The sequence below is a fragment of the Strix uralensis genome, chromosome 27 (genome assembly GCF_047716275.1).
Source record: "Strix uralensis isolate ZFMK-TIS-50842 chromosome 27, bStrUra1, whole genome shotgun sequence".
Classification (NCBI taxonomy): domain Eukaryota; kingdom Metazoa; phylum Chordata; class Aves; order Strigiformes; family Strigidae; genus Strix; species Strix uralensis.
Window position 1 is genome coordinate 4,099,953 of NC_133998.1, and position 13,527 is coordinate 4,113,479.

At 41.4% G+C, this 13,527-nt stretch overlaps 1 protein-coding gene across 3 annotated transcripts in view; it reads left to right on the plus strand.

The window, feature by feature from the left end:
• The window catches only part of KDM4B (lysine demethylase 4B), a 92,780-nt gene that overhangs the window by 56,707 nt on the left and 22,546 nt on the right, over nt 1-13,527 (plus strand). For 2 of the 3 annotated variants that reach the window (XM_074851691.1, XM_074851689.1), the window contains exons 9-12: nt 958-1,154; nt 1,646-1,678; nt 5,735-5,904; nt 11,518-12,020. In XM_074851691.1, coding sequence (XP_074707792.1) covers nt 958-1,154; nt 1,646-1,678; nt 5,735-5,904; nt 11,518-12,020 — 903 coding nt within the window. The remainder of the gene's footprint in view (nt 1-957; nt 1,155-1,645; nt 1,679-5,734; nt 5,905-11,517; nt 12,021-13,527) is intronic. The other variant, XM_074851690.1, reaches the window with a different exon arrangement.

The window sequence follows — 13,527 nt, forward strand, 5'->3', positions numbered from 1 at the left end:
AGAGCAGAACTAAAAGGGGGCTCAACTTTTCCCACACAACAGCAAAGCTGTAGCTGCAGCCCCCATGAGGCAAGCGGGTGTTGCTGTGTGCTGTGTCCTTTTCCGTCCTGTACCTTCTTTTGAGTTAAAAGTTTTTTAAAGACTAGATGCTCGTTCAGTCTGGTATCTGGGTGAGAATCCCCTTGGTAGATGTGGTCTGTTAATTCTGTGCTTCACTAGAGCAAACAGATATCCAAGTAAAAATGCCTGTAAGTGGTCTTTGTGAAGGCTTGTACAATGGTAAGGGTGTAATTCCAGAGGTTAATTTTAATGAGCATATGCTAGTTAAAATGAGTAATGCACATTGCTTTGACTGAGGCATGTGTGGTTTAGATACAGAATGTAGTTATTGTTATAGCCTTATTTCTTTACAGTCTTGTGAAGGATTTACGTGCAACATCATGGTGTGTAATTATGAAGTTTAACTGCCTTGTTCGCTAGGCTTTTTTCAGTTACAAAGTTTATATTAATATTCTCTCTTTTCAGCCTCAGAAACTCTGCAGGAGACTGGCTAATGGAGGGAATGTAGGTTTGAGATCAGACTCAGACCTGATCTACACTGACCGAAGTTATTACTGTCTAATGACTGTAAGACAGTAGATGAGTAGTACAATGGGTATCAGTCACCAGAAAGTTTTAGCTTGGTGGGCTTAGAGGAAGAAGACTTCTTGGGAACAGTCTTCAGCTACCCACGGAGAGTGTGGCGGCTTGTGCTGTCTCTGTCTCATTAAGCTGAAATACCCACGTATATGTCAGCGTGACTCCTAGCACTGACCCACTCTAGTAACCCACCACAGGCCTTACAGACGCAATGGGTAGAGTACTAGTTTGCCTTTGGAGAAAGGCAACCTCAGCTGATGAGTAAAGAAAACGTTCCTCTGATCAGACGTGGTGTTGGTGTCTGGTTGTCTCTTGCAGTGTACTTGCCGCAAAGACATGGTGAAGATTTCCATGGATGTCTTTGTGAGGATTCTGCAACCAGAACGTTACGACTTATGGAAACAAGGAAAAGACATTGCTGTCCTGGACCATATGAAACCCACAGCTCTGACTAGCCCAGAACTAGATGCCTGGAATGAGACGAAGGCAGAGTTGAAGGCTAAATTGCTTCGCAGGTAAAGAGGAAAAAAAGAAAAAATAGTTGTGTCTGAGCACTGTGTCTGATTTTAATTGCTAAGGTTTTGAATGCTGTAATTCTAATTTGGGATAGTTCAAACTTGGGATTTGTGTGTTGGTTTTTTCTTTTTTTTTTTTTTTCTCACAATTCCTCTTTTAATTTTTCTTGGGTAATGTGCTCCCTCATTGTTCTCTTTCCTTTAAATGTTATAGAAGCACATGTTTTCTGAAAGTAGGATGCTGTGTGCCCCCTCACATCTCATCTCTTATCCTGGAAGACAAAAAATCTATAGTAAACATTTATAGCTTCACTTATCAGAAAGCAGGAGGAAAAAACATCAATTGCAAAAGGGATTTTATGCATGCCTTTCTGTGCTTCCTTTGATCTCTGTATTAATTTTCTACAAGTTTGTGGTTTTTGTGTGTTACAGCATGCTTCAATTGAAAATTTGGCATGCTAACCTTTTACTGTTGGAATCTTGCTTTATAGGATAGGAGATGAGGAAGAGGACAACAAACACCGGTATGTGACTTCCCTCATCAACTTAAATGACTCCATTCTTTTTCCTGTCAAGTTTCTTAAAATAGTAACTCTGAAAGTGTTTTCCTTTTTCAGTTAGTTTTTTCATATCTCCTTCCTTGAAAGGGCACAGAAAATCTTTGGTCATTGAGGTTCCTCATACTTCATCTTGGTTTTGTGTAGTGTTCAGAGATCTCCTCTTGCATCATTGGAGAACCTCAGCTATCTCATGCCTGTTCTGTTTTTCCATTCCCGAGTGTGCAGTTAATCTGCTGAATTAATAGTGATGTGTAGTGATTAATGGTTGTGGATAAAGTTAACTGGTCACCAAACCCGATAATTAATAAAATGCTGCTGCTGTCTCAGGGAGTGGAGTTGAACCAGAGTGTTCTAGACATGGGAGAACTTCCCTTCCTCATCAAGCTTGCTTGAAGAATGAGACTATATTGTAGGAAATTGAATTATCATAGAGCTTTAATGTACTCAGATGTCAAATGTGTGCCCTTCCATATGCTCCTTTATCCTTCTGTTTTACATCATTCTCATTCCTGCTCTGCCTGTTACCCAAAGTGCTTGCGGTGTAGCACCCAAGCTTACTTCTTTCTGCTCTCATCTAGTATTTGTTGAATTTCTGGTGTGAGTGTTGGCAGTCTCTGGGAATTGTACTGCTACATTCAGATGTAATATTCTGCTTGTAATTTCAGTTCCAATATCACTTCTTTGAAATCCAGGAAAACTTTAAGTTTCTGGGGCCATCTTTGATAGGGACTTTGAGTAATAGTTTAAAAACTATCGACCTAATAATTTGATGATGGCTGATTTATTTAGGCGTTCTAGCAAAGAAAAAGATAACATAGTAGTGAGAGCCTCTCTCTCTAGCACTGGTGTTTATTGTCTTTCAGGAGTTTTCAGTCACCCGGTGTTGCTTTGGACTGTGGTGGTCCTGTGTCTTGCCTTTTCTACGTAAAATGACGTGTCCGTTATTTTGCCAATGCTGAAATGGGATAGTTTGTTCCCCACTAAATCCATGCTCCAAAAGACATGGTATATTTTGGCAGATAACTGACGTCTGCAATGTTGCTCTGCTCCAGAGGTTATCTTCCCAAAATGTTTCCAGCTATTCCTTCTATAGTGAGCTTCAGGAAAAGCCGTGTAATCTCAGGGTGAGAAGTCATGACTTACGCTCTATGGGCAACGGCTGCCTGAACTCCATGGGTCCCTGGGTCTTGTTCTTCCACATCTGGAAATTGGGGATCTCTTTGCTGCCTGTGGCTCTTAAGGGTTACTTAGATACATGTAACGTTTGCGCAGTGTAAGGTTCTATATGAACACCAAGGATTATTTTCCCTCTTTGAGCCTATTGCTTAGCAGAGAAACCTCTCTCTTAACCTGAGCCTATTGCAAAAGATCCAGGTGCTTTTTTCCCTTATCTATTAATTGTTTCCTAGATTATTTCAGTATTATCCTGAAGCAGTTTTGAAGCTGTTGAATACTGCTTAGCAGTAGTCTCTCTCCTACGCTTATCTCTTGGAAGACATAATTTTACTTGAAGCCTGACTTTTCTCAGCAGGATGGACTTTACTGGAAGAATGGGATTCACCTCTGCCCAAACCTCTTCACAGTTGTATCTACTTAATTTAAGTCACTTTGTGGTCTGTGTTCTTCAAAGAGTACAAACGCTGCTTTTTTGCCAGCTCTCTTGGAAAATGTAGCTTTTAAACTCTGCAGAGAGATATGTTATTTCTTCTCTAAGGTCATTCATACTTAGTTACCTTGAAAAACTTCACTTTGTTTACTTTATGGCTTCAGCAAGAGACTGTTTTAGTCCAGTCCACAAAAAGCCTGTTCCTGGTATGCGAATAATGTCAGGTACAGAACATCTTCACTTCTGGAAATGTACAGCCTTCAACTTGTATTTCTGGAAACACAGTTTCTTTAAATGATGTGCTTTCTGCCCTTCTTCATTTTTCCACAACTTCAGAGTGAGAAGAGCACTGCACAAAGATCTTTTTTATCTGCTGTGAGTATAAAGCTTTGTGATTTAATTTTTGCCTGGCATTTCTACACCACGGGATAAAACAGACACTTTAGTAAAAATAGCCTGTAACACTTGGATTCTACTCTTGATGCTTTCTTCACCAGCTATGGAAAGTTCCAGCTGCAGTGGAAAAGCCTTACAGGTTTATCTCCTCCTCCCACCTTGCTTTTCCCCCACAGAGAAGGTGGTGTGTACTTAGAATATGGGTGAAGAGAAAAGTTGATCCTCTGGGTTCAGCTGTGTGTTCCTGCTAATGAATGTCTTGCAGGTGTGAAGTTAACATCTATACTTGGAGGGCCACCATATGGTTAGAGTCTAGCAATTATAAACTACTGTGCATATGGATCAACTTTCTTTTCTATTAATCATTCATCTCAGGTTGAATTTTTTTTCTTCCTTCTTTGTTGGTTACCTGATTAAGGGCTCTTAACTTCATTGTACTCCAAGTCTAATTAGCAGCTCAATTTCTGGGCTCTGAGGATGGGAAGCTGAATTTCAGCTTTTCTAGAGTTTTGGGCCGATGAATGCAGTGTGATTGCGTTTTACAGTTTGTTACATGATGATAGATGCAAGGCCATATGGAAGATGCTGCTTTCAAAAAAAAAAAAGTGTCTACATGCTAAAAATGTTGTAAAAATTGCAGGTCTCTGCATTGGTCTCCTTTTAAAAAGAGAGCTTGTTAGACCTAACGCCAGCATTCAAGGAGCTATTTCATAGATCCTGTAAAAAAAAAAAATTGTACTGGGTCTGGCTGGGATGGAGTTAACTGTCTTCACAGCAGCCCACTGAGCTGTGTTGGGGATTTGTGGCTACAACAGTGCTGATGAGGCACTGATGTTTTGGCACTGCTGAACGGTGCTTGCACAGTGTCAAGGCTTTTTTTTTTTCCACCCTCTGCCCCCTGCCCAGTGAGAAGGCTGGGAGTGGGCAACAGATTGGGAGGGGACATGGTTGGGACAGCTGACCCAAAGTGGCCAAAGGGATATTCTAGACTGTAAAATGTTGTGTTGAGTAATAAAAACTGGGGTAGAAAAAGAAGCAGGGGTTGGCTTCCAAGGTGGCCGTTGTTTGGAGACTGTCTGGGCATTGGTCTGCCTGTGGGAGGTGGTGAGTGGATTTCCTTTTACTTATTTTTTTCTCTTTTTATTCTTTCCTCTTTCCTTCACCTATTGAACTTTGTCTGACCTACAAGTTTTCTGGCTCTTGTTCTTCCTGTTTTCCCTCCCTGTCCCTCTTGAGTGGTGGGGAGTCAGCGAGTGTCTGTGTGGCTCCTAATATGGTTCCTAACCAAAAGATGTTCTCCTGACTTCTGAATTTGCATTTGTCCTTGCATTGTGGCTACTGTAATCTCTTTGTCTTAGTGGCATTGACTCTCCAGAAAGAACAGCAGTGTTATTGGCTTGTTAGTATTGATTAGTCTGATCGTGTTAATACGCACTTCTTTTTAGTTAGACTTCTTCATAGGCCTTGGACCCTGTGAATTATACTACTGAAAAATCATAGACTGCCTACTGATTATGCTATAAGCATTCATTCTACTGTGTTTTTAGAAACTGGGAGTGCTGGGTAATGTTTGAGAGCTGGAAGATGATGCTTTGGACTTCCAGCAGTTTGCCAAAGGGAAGCGTGTACAGAATGAAATGATGGGATGGAGGCAGAGGATGAAAGCAAGATTTATAACAAGTTTTCATCTACATTTTGAAATACAAGCAAAATAGATTTAAAAAACAATTAAAATAATTTTAACTGCAGCTTGTGAGCTTACATTAGTAATGGTGGGGAAAAGCTCTTCACGAACCCGGACAATTAACGGCTGCTGTGAACGGATCTTAAATGTTGCGTTATGCGAGGTTCATCTGTTTCCTTTCAGATATCTGTTTTGCCCTGTAGCTATTGTTAGCTACCTTGTGTTTTCTCTCCAAAGAGGATCCTTTTGTTTTGTATTCAGCTTTTTAAGTCAATGATCGTTTTATATATTGAAGGCTGCTCTTTTATGTCAAATCACACTTCTGTACTTCTAGGTCTCACAGAAAAAGGAGTCAACCCAGAAGACATAAAACAGAGGATCAGAAGTCTCTTGGGGATGTCATGGCTATTGAAACTGCCTTGGAAGATGTGAAAGTGAAAGAGGAACTGAAAAGAGGGCCAGATCTAGAGGAAGAGGAGAGAAGCAAAATTATTGAGGGAGAAGGTGAGGGCCCTGCTCACTGATGGCAGATCACTTCAGTGAAGAACTGGGGCGAGCTACCTCTCTAAAACACATTTGTAAATAACTTGTCTGCTGTTGTTTATTTCTGTTGAAATATCAGCGGAGTCTTTCCCAATATTAAATCTATGCTCACTGAAATACACCATCATTTACAGCAGCAATTGATTTTTCCCTCTCTTTAAGGATTCAGTCCAAATAGCTTTCTTGGCAGAACTTGGAAATTCTGCCCAAACTGTTACAGGGTGGTAAAAATATATATTAGGGGAGGAATATTTTTAAATATTTCATAGAGAAACAAATAAATATATTTTGTGTACTACTTGGGAAAGGAATGATTTGTGCACTCCCTTGTGCACTTAATCTTTTCCCTTTCCCTCTCTTCCCATTTCTTATGGGGACTGTGAATAAAGTCAGCCTTAGGTTGTGTGGGATCCACAGCTGCTGCATGAGTCGAAGTTGCAGGTTTGGTTTTCTTCAAGTCTAGCTGTAGGAGGGAAGCTTTTCAGCTTTCTGTGCGTGGCTGAAATTAATACCAGTCCATGACAGCTCCCAGTCCTTTATGATTTCTTCTGCATATGGTTAGTCCAAAGGCCTGACCTCAGCCAGCTTCCTGGAGGCTGTTTTTGTGATACCTTTTTATTCTTGGCTGCATATGAAAGGTTGCAATTCTTTCTGGGAGTAAGCTGCTTTTTTTCCCCCTAATGTGCGTGGTTAAGTAGTTGATGTGTCTATGGTGCACTCTTTGAGGCGCTCTCGAGCATTTCATAAACACTAGTGAATTAATTTTCATATATTGTATATATCCATTATTTGTTTAGCATTTAGAGAAAACTGATGCTGCAAACTGTTTAGAGAACCTTGCTAATGATCTTAAAGGAAATCTGTGGAAGCTGTGGGAAACGAATTGAGGTCTTTGTTCAGTTCCAGAGTCTCTTAGCTAGACAGTGTATTTACTCTTTTCACGGGAAATGAGGAGTTTGAAAATCGCTGTTGTACAGTGCAGATAGTTAATTTCTGTTGCCCTAAGCTTGGAAGTGTCAGCAGTGTGTTAAATTGTGTGCTCTTAGCTCTTGTACAAGTTCAACAGTTGATGCTTGTAATAAATGGCCCGAAAATGCTGATATCCCTCCGGAGACAGGAGATAAGTGACAAGGACAGATCGGAGATCCTTAGAATGGCAGAGGAACAATAAAGACTCTGTTCTAGCTGAATAGGTTCCAAATCATACACTTAAACTACATGTTAGGAGCTCTTTAACTGTTAGCACAGGAGGGAAAAACTTATTTTCAGCATCATTTCAGAAAGTGTCACTAGAACTAGACTGTATGCTTTGCAGTTTCTGGGAGGTCTAGTGCTCAGTGTGGCTGTTAGCAAATGTAAGAGTGTCTTAATGCAATATAGCAATTAAATACCAATGAGTTCTCTAGTTTCCTACAGCCTACTGTCTGCATTACCTCTCACAAGTGTCTTACAGTTTCATCTTGAAAAAGAAAGGAGCATCTGTTTGAATGGCCCTGCTCATGGCAATTTAGCTTCCCCCCCGCCCCCCGCCTTCCCTTTTTCTGTTTCTCTGGTTTTAATTTGGCTTGATTTTCTGCTTACACCAGAAAAGATGACCTTGAGAAGGAGGAAGAATGAGATTTTAAAGTAATCATTGGTAGTTTCAAAGTAGGTCTTATGCTTCATGTTGGTTATTTGGACTAGGTGAGTATTAATAACTTGGAGGTTTTCAGAATTTCTGACCCAGATACCTTAAGGTGTGTTCTTCTGGTTTTTATGACTCAGCTTTATATTCATAATTTATTATGTTGCTATTAATGTATTTGGAATTCTTAGCAGGCTGTCTTGGGACTTGAAACTAAAAAGGGGAGTCTTTAATTTTTGTTCTTCTCAGGGTGAGCTAAGCAGCATAAATACATCTGTGAGTCAGCAGGTGCTACCTGCGATGCTGTGCCTGTTAGGAGTCCTGCAGACTTGGGCTACAAACCATATATCTTCCAGGATTCCTTTATTTTATAATGTGAGAAAAAGCAGTGAGATGCCTAACTGCAAAATAGTTGTGTGTTATTTTCCACCACATTTCATTAAATGGCATTCCCACATATCCTCTTGAGTGGTGCAATTGTAAACCAAGTACATAATTATATGAAATAATACTGTGATTGAGATGCCAGTAACCCAGAACTGAAAACTTTTTCTGTTGTTACCTGTTTGCAATAGGAATTTGGTGCATAATTGATTTTCAAATGACCATTTGCTACGTGAGGGTTTTACTTCAGACAAGATCTTAAGAACTGGCCAATTGTCAGGTAGTGGCTGGTCTCTCACTGCTTTTTCTCCAGTGTTGCTTAAGCTGGCAATGTAAAGTCATTAAGAGATGAGGCTGTTTAATGGGATGGAAGGATTATCATGAAACAATGTCATAGCACAGGAGTTTGTCCTGGAGACTTTCAGGACTTTTCTAGCATCATACAGAAAAAAAATGAGCCTTTTCAGAAATCTGCTAGAAGTCACTGTGGCCATCTAGATATTTGTAGCATGTGCTGTATGAGGTTCTGATAAGTGAGCAGACACAACCCCTAGAAGCAAGTAGAAGGTGTTTTCCTACCACTTCTGCTTTCTGCTCTTGTGTCAGTCACGTTCACATGTTCTGTTGGCGTAGGTGAGGTACAGGATATAAAGGCTGGATGTGTAAGGGTTGCTCCAGGGTAATATTCTCTTCCTAGAAGTAAGGAATGCTGTTGAAAGTGAAAATGTGAACTCGGTGTTTAGGAGGAACTTTGGGATGGTGGAATAGTCTTTGTGATTACTTTTATCTACAGCAGCCTCCCCCATGGATTGAAGAAAAACCCTTGAGTGCAGCTATTACACAAACACAGATATCTTCTTGAAGGATGCAGTGCTGTATTAGAGGGATGTACTGGCAAAACTCTCCTGCTTTCTCCTGTGTTTATTCATCTTCTCTGTGCTTGTGCTTCTGCTAGATTAATTTACAGTTTCTTTTTGAGCTGTTGACAGTACAAATTATTTAACTGATATCGTGGCTAAATTACTGATGCTGAAGTCCATTTCTGATTGGCTTTGCCCAGTACCAGGAGATACTGCTCTAGCAGAAAGTCCACGCTCTTGTAGCAGCTTTTTATAATCTCATTGCCCAAAGCTACGGTGTGTGGTCCTATGTAAGTGGTTTGATTTTGCCACCAACACCCCTTCCCCTCAAAGGTATTGTATACCTGCAACTTTAATGAACTCCTTATAGTATTTCACATTATCTCTAGACAAGCAAGTCTTCTCACCGTGAAAAAACATCATCACACTACTGTTTTCCATGTGGTCTAGCTCTGCTACATGTGCCTTTCTTCTTCAGCAGGACAGCTGACAGGCATTCCTCTGTTAACCCACCAGTTGATTTGTGCATGAAGATCCCTTTCCTTTCTGGAAGTATTCATGGTGGTTAGATAGGGACTTTGAATTTTACCTCACTTTTGCCTGGCTTCTGATTTTATACGTTCACTTGCAAAATCCTTTGTTCATCTTAATGCAAAAACTTTCAAGCAAAGTTCTACGTGCCAGCTGCTGTCAGATTACCCATTCGGAAGTCAATAAAGCTGGTGAATGGCATTTGTTTTGGTGTTGGGTAGAGAATTCTCCAAGAGTATAGAGAGTAAATATGATCTGGTTTTGTGCAACTGGGGAAAAATCCAATTTGCCTTTCATTCAATATGTTTGTTTCTCTAAGGAAATTCAATATTCCTTTGTCTGTGATAGAACAAACCACTTTATCTGAGGGACTGCCTACACAAGTACAACAATAACTATTTGGGCTGGACTTGTTCCCATTTTTATAAATTAGCGTAAATAAAGTCATCAGACCAGAGTTCTGGGAAATGTGAAGCTTGAGGTATCCCCTCGATGATTTCAGCAGGGATTTTAGCACTTTATCATATTGTGGGATTATTCACCTTCTTTTTTCAGACCCTTCCTCCTGTAGATACCTCGTTACTGTGTGAGGGTTTATCTGATTTTCTGTTTACTAGGTTTAGCTGGTCAGCTTTGGACTAGTCATTAATGGAGGAGTCTGAGTAGGTTGGGATTTTGATGAAGCATCGTTATTAGGGTGAACAGTCTTTCTTTCGTTGTCATCAGCCCTCCTCCCCATCCTGTTAGTGGGAAAATGACCTTTTGCAGCAGAGTCATCTAGTCATAGCATCTGCGGGTGAAAAACAATCTCTTATGAAATAAATTGAGCGCTGACATCTGTCTGTGGAGCATCTATTATTTATTTTCCTTTGAGTGAACTGATAACTTCATTCATGAAGTGAGTGGAGAGTTGAGCAAAAGGAACATACATCATTTTAGATGGAACAAGGCAGAGGTGTGAAGGCTTCTCCTGTCCTAACCTAGAGATGCTCGCTCAGTGGCCAGCAGGAATTTTAATTACTGCTGTAAAACCAGAGTGTGTGGATCCTTTAACAGAGCTATATTGGGAGGATAGGTGGGGGAGACTTTTATGGGTCATTACTGCCTCTGGTAAAAATACTGAGCCGTCTCTCTGTTCAAGAAGTGTTTTTGTTGTCACAGCCATGTAAGAGACCTGCAGTGCTATGCAGATAAGATAAATGACATCAAGCTAGGAGAAACAAGGACAAATGGAGCGAGTGTTAGGAAAGGATATCTCAGGCACCGGTGCTGGCATGGTGTCTGTAATAGGCTTAGTTCAATGCTGTACTTGATTTATGCTTTAAAGGCATCTTTTAAAAAGACCTTACAGTAGAAATCTTTTGGTAATAATGATTCAGGTATCTTTGTTCAATTCTTCATTTCCTAGGGCGATTGAATGCATTGACACACAGTAATACTCAGATAAGAGCTTGCAAATAGAGGGAATGGTAAATGAGGGTGGTCCAGAGATTAGGGCAAACTAGTGATACAGAATGGTGGTCTCAAAACTTTTTTGATTGCACCCCGTTATCAGCAAGAAAAATTTGAGCACACCTGATATCTGTATATTTATTTATAAAATCTGTGTATGTATTGCTGTGTTAATATATTATGTCCGTTATAAAACATACATAAAAAGAGAGATTTAAAAAAGGATGAGGTAAAGATAAAAGACACACTATTTTAAAGGTATATTTTATTTATTAAGGGTACAAAAATGTTTTCTTCCTGCACCCCGGTGGATGGTTTTGCGCACCCCGCTTTAGAGATGACTGATACAGAAAACTTGAAATACAGAGTTAGGGCTAATGTAATATATTACATGTTTTTTTGATACACTGTCTGGTTTCGTAGGGGTTTAGATATTTTCCCTCCTGGCAACATTTGTTTTGGCAGCCTTTCTGCTCCAGTCAAGAATTAAATAGTCTATAGAAATGACAGAAGGCTTTTCTTTCTGAAGTGGGCTTCTCTAAGTCAGTGCTGAAGTACAGCTGAATATGTCTACAGCTTTCAGTCTGCCTGTTTGAAAGGAACTGAAATACCATCATGTACTACGTTAGCCCAGCACTGAGCTTTTTGGTGAATGGAGAAAAACGTTAAATGCCCAGAAATCTTGGCATGTGAAGCTAAATGTTGCCTATTCTCTTGCAACAGGTGACTGCAAAGCGAAGGCCCGTCCTCCAAAAATAAAAGGTGAAAGGAAGAAGAAGCACCTTTTCCATCAACACCAGCACCATCTGCAAGCACCTCAGCCTCCTCTGCAGCCGCAGCAGCCGCCGCTGCCGCCGCCACCTGCACCACAGCAGCAGCTGGCCGAGGGCGAGGCGCCGGCAGCGCGGCCACCGCTGCCCCCAGCAGCGCCCGCGTCGTCCGCAGCAGAGAAGATCTTGCCCCCAGCTCCCCTGAACGTTATCCAGCCCTCGGAGACACCAGTTGAGGAAGATGACTTTAAACCCCGGCCAATCATTCCCATGCTTTATGTGGTTCCACGGACCAAAAAGGTGGTGTTTGACAAGGAGCGCATGTCCTGCCAGCAGGCCTTTGAGCAGTTTGCCACCCAAAAGAGTCCAGGCTGGCGGGAGCAGACGGTCCCTATGGAAATCCCTGTGAAGGAGGAGGAGAATGTAGAAGCAGAAAATACAGAAGTCGCTACAGAGGTCAGTGATTTACATGTGTGCATGGCTGAGGAGGTGGCTATAAGATTTGCTAGTTTTAAGCAACAAGTTGAGGAGCAAACCTGGAATGAGGGGAGTCCTCGGTTGTGCCCGAGCCTCCAGTGGAGTAGTGCCACGTTGGTGAGCCATAGAGTGCTTTGACAGGAAGAAGTTGATTATGTTCTCACAGTTCAGTCCATCATTGCATTGATGTTAACCGACTAATTAAACTTCTTATTGTCTTCAGAAGATAAAATAGAGACCCTCTTTACCTGCTACTAAAAGTACAGCTAATACTGAAATGAGCATCTCAGATGGTAGACAGACCCAGCACAAGCAAGTGGCAGCTGCTGCAGAGCCAGAGCAACTATCTAAGAGTGGTAGAACCAAACAATCCCCAGGGGAGCTTTGATTGCACCAACATTTTAATAATTCTCCTCCCTTGTTTCTGACTTCTCCAGCTGATGTGCTTTATGCTTCCAGGTGTTGGCCTGCTATGTAGTGTTGCCTAGGGATCTTTTCCATCGTGAGATTTAGCATTGGAGAAGTTGGCAGCAAACTTTTTCATGGACAATGCAGTTCGTGACATGCAATCTGTCTCGGGCATCTCTTTTCCTCGGGGAGTGCTTTCCTGAGGACGGTTTCCAGAAGAGGAAGGAGGATAATGTTTAGGAATTAGCAGCAAGTCAGATCAATATGATGTAGCTCTGTTTACCTCCGTGATGCTGCTGAAAGAGCCAAGGGAACGGCAAAGCACTGAAGTTGTGGGGATGGGGGAAATGTGTGTTGCCATACTGGCAGGGCACGGTTAGCTTACCTTTCATGTAAATGTTTCTGAGACATAAGGGCTTCAGACTAGAGAGTTAAAAACTGCTATGCTATGCTGGGCTGCCGTAAGTACCTTCATTCTTCTCGTGTTTGTGTAACGTGGAACGTACTTGGATTTCATTCTTAATGCTGTAGCACTGCTGCTTGTCTTCACGTTTGTGAGCCAAAGCACGTGGTGCTGTCGATTTGTGGTGCAAAGTAACTCATGTGTAACGCACTCAGCGCCTCGCCCGAGAGGGCTGGGAGCCCCTGTCGTTAGGCTGCATGCAGGATTTCAGTGTTGGCTGCTACACGGGGCGGTGGGGACGGTACAATATAAATATGCTTGTCATAAAACACACTCTAATGTTCTAGTAAAATGTTTCTGGTCCTATATACCCTATACATAATTTTTGTGCTAGAGTTCCTAGCTGTTCATGTGATTGACCGGACTTTTCATAAGCTAACGGAATTGGCAGGCTTGACGCTGTTCTGATTTTAAGGAAACACTATAGTTTCATTTACCTGACATACTAAGAGATAGCATTGGCTTTATCTACCACAATAATTGGCTCGGGAGGCTTTATTGATTGCAGCCAAAAGGCAGTGAAAAGTTTGCTGTGTAAATTCAAGAATTCTTTATGACAAGGATTCTGCCTCTGTTGTCCTGTACTCTCCTTTGCTTGCCAAGATATTTTGGGGT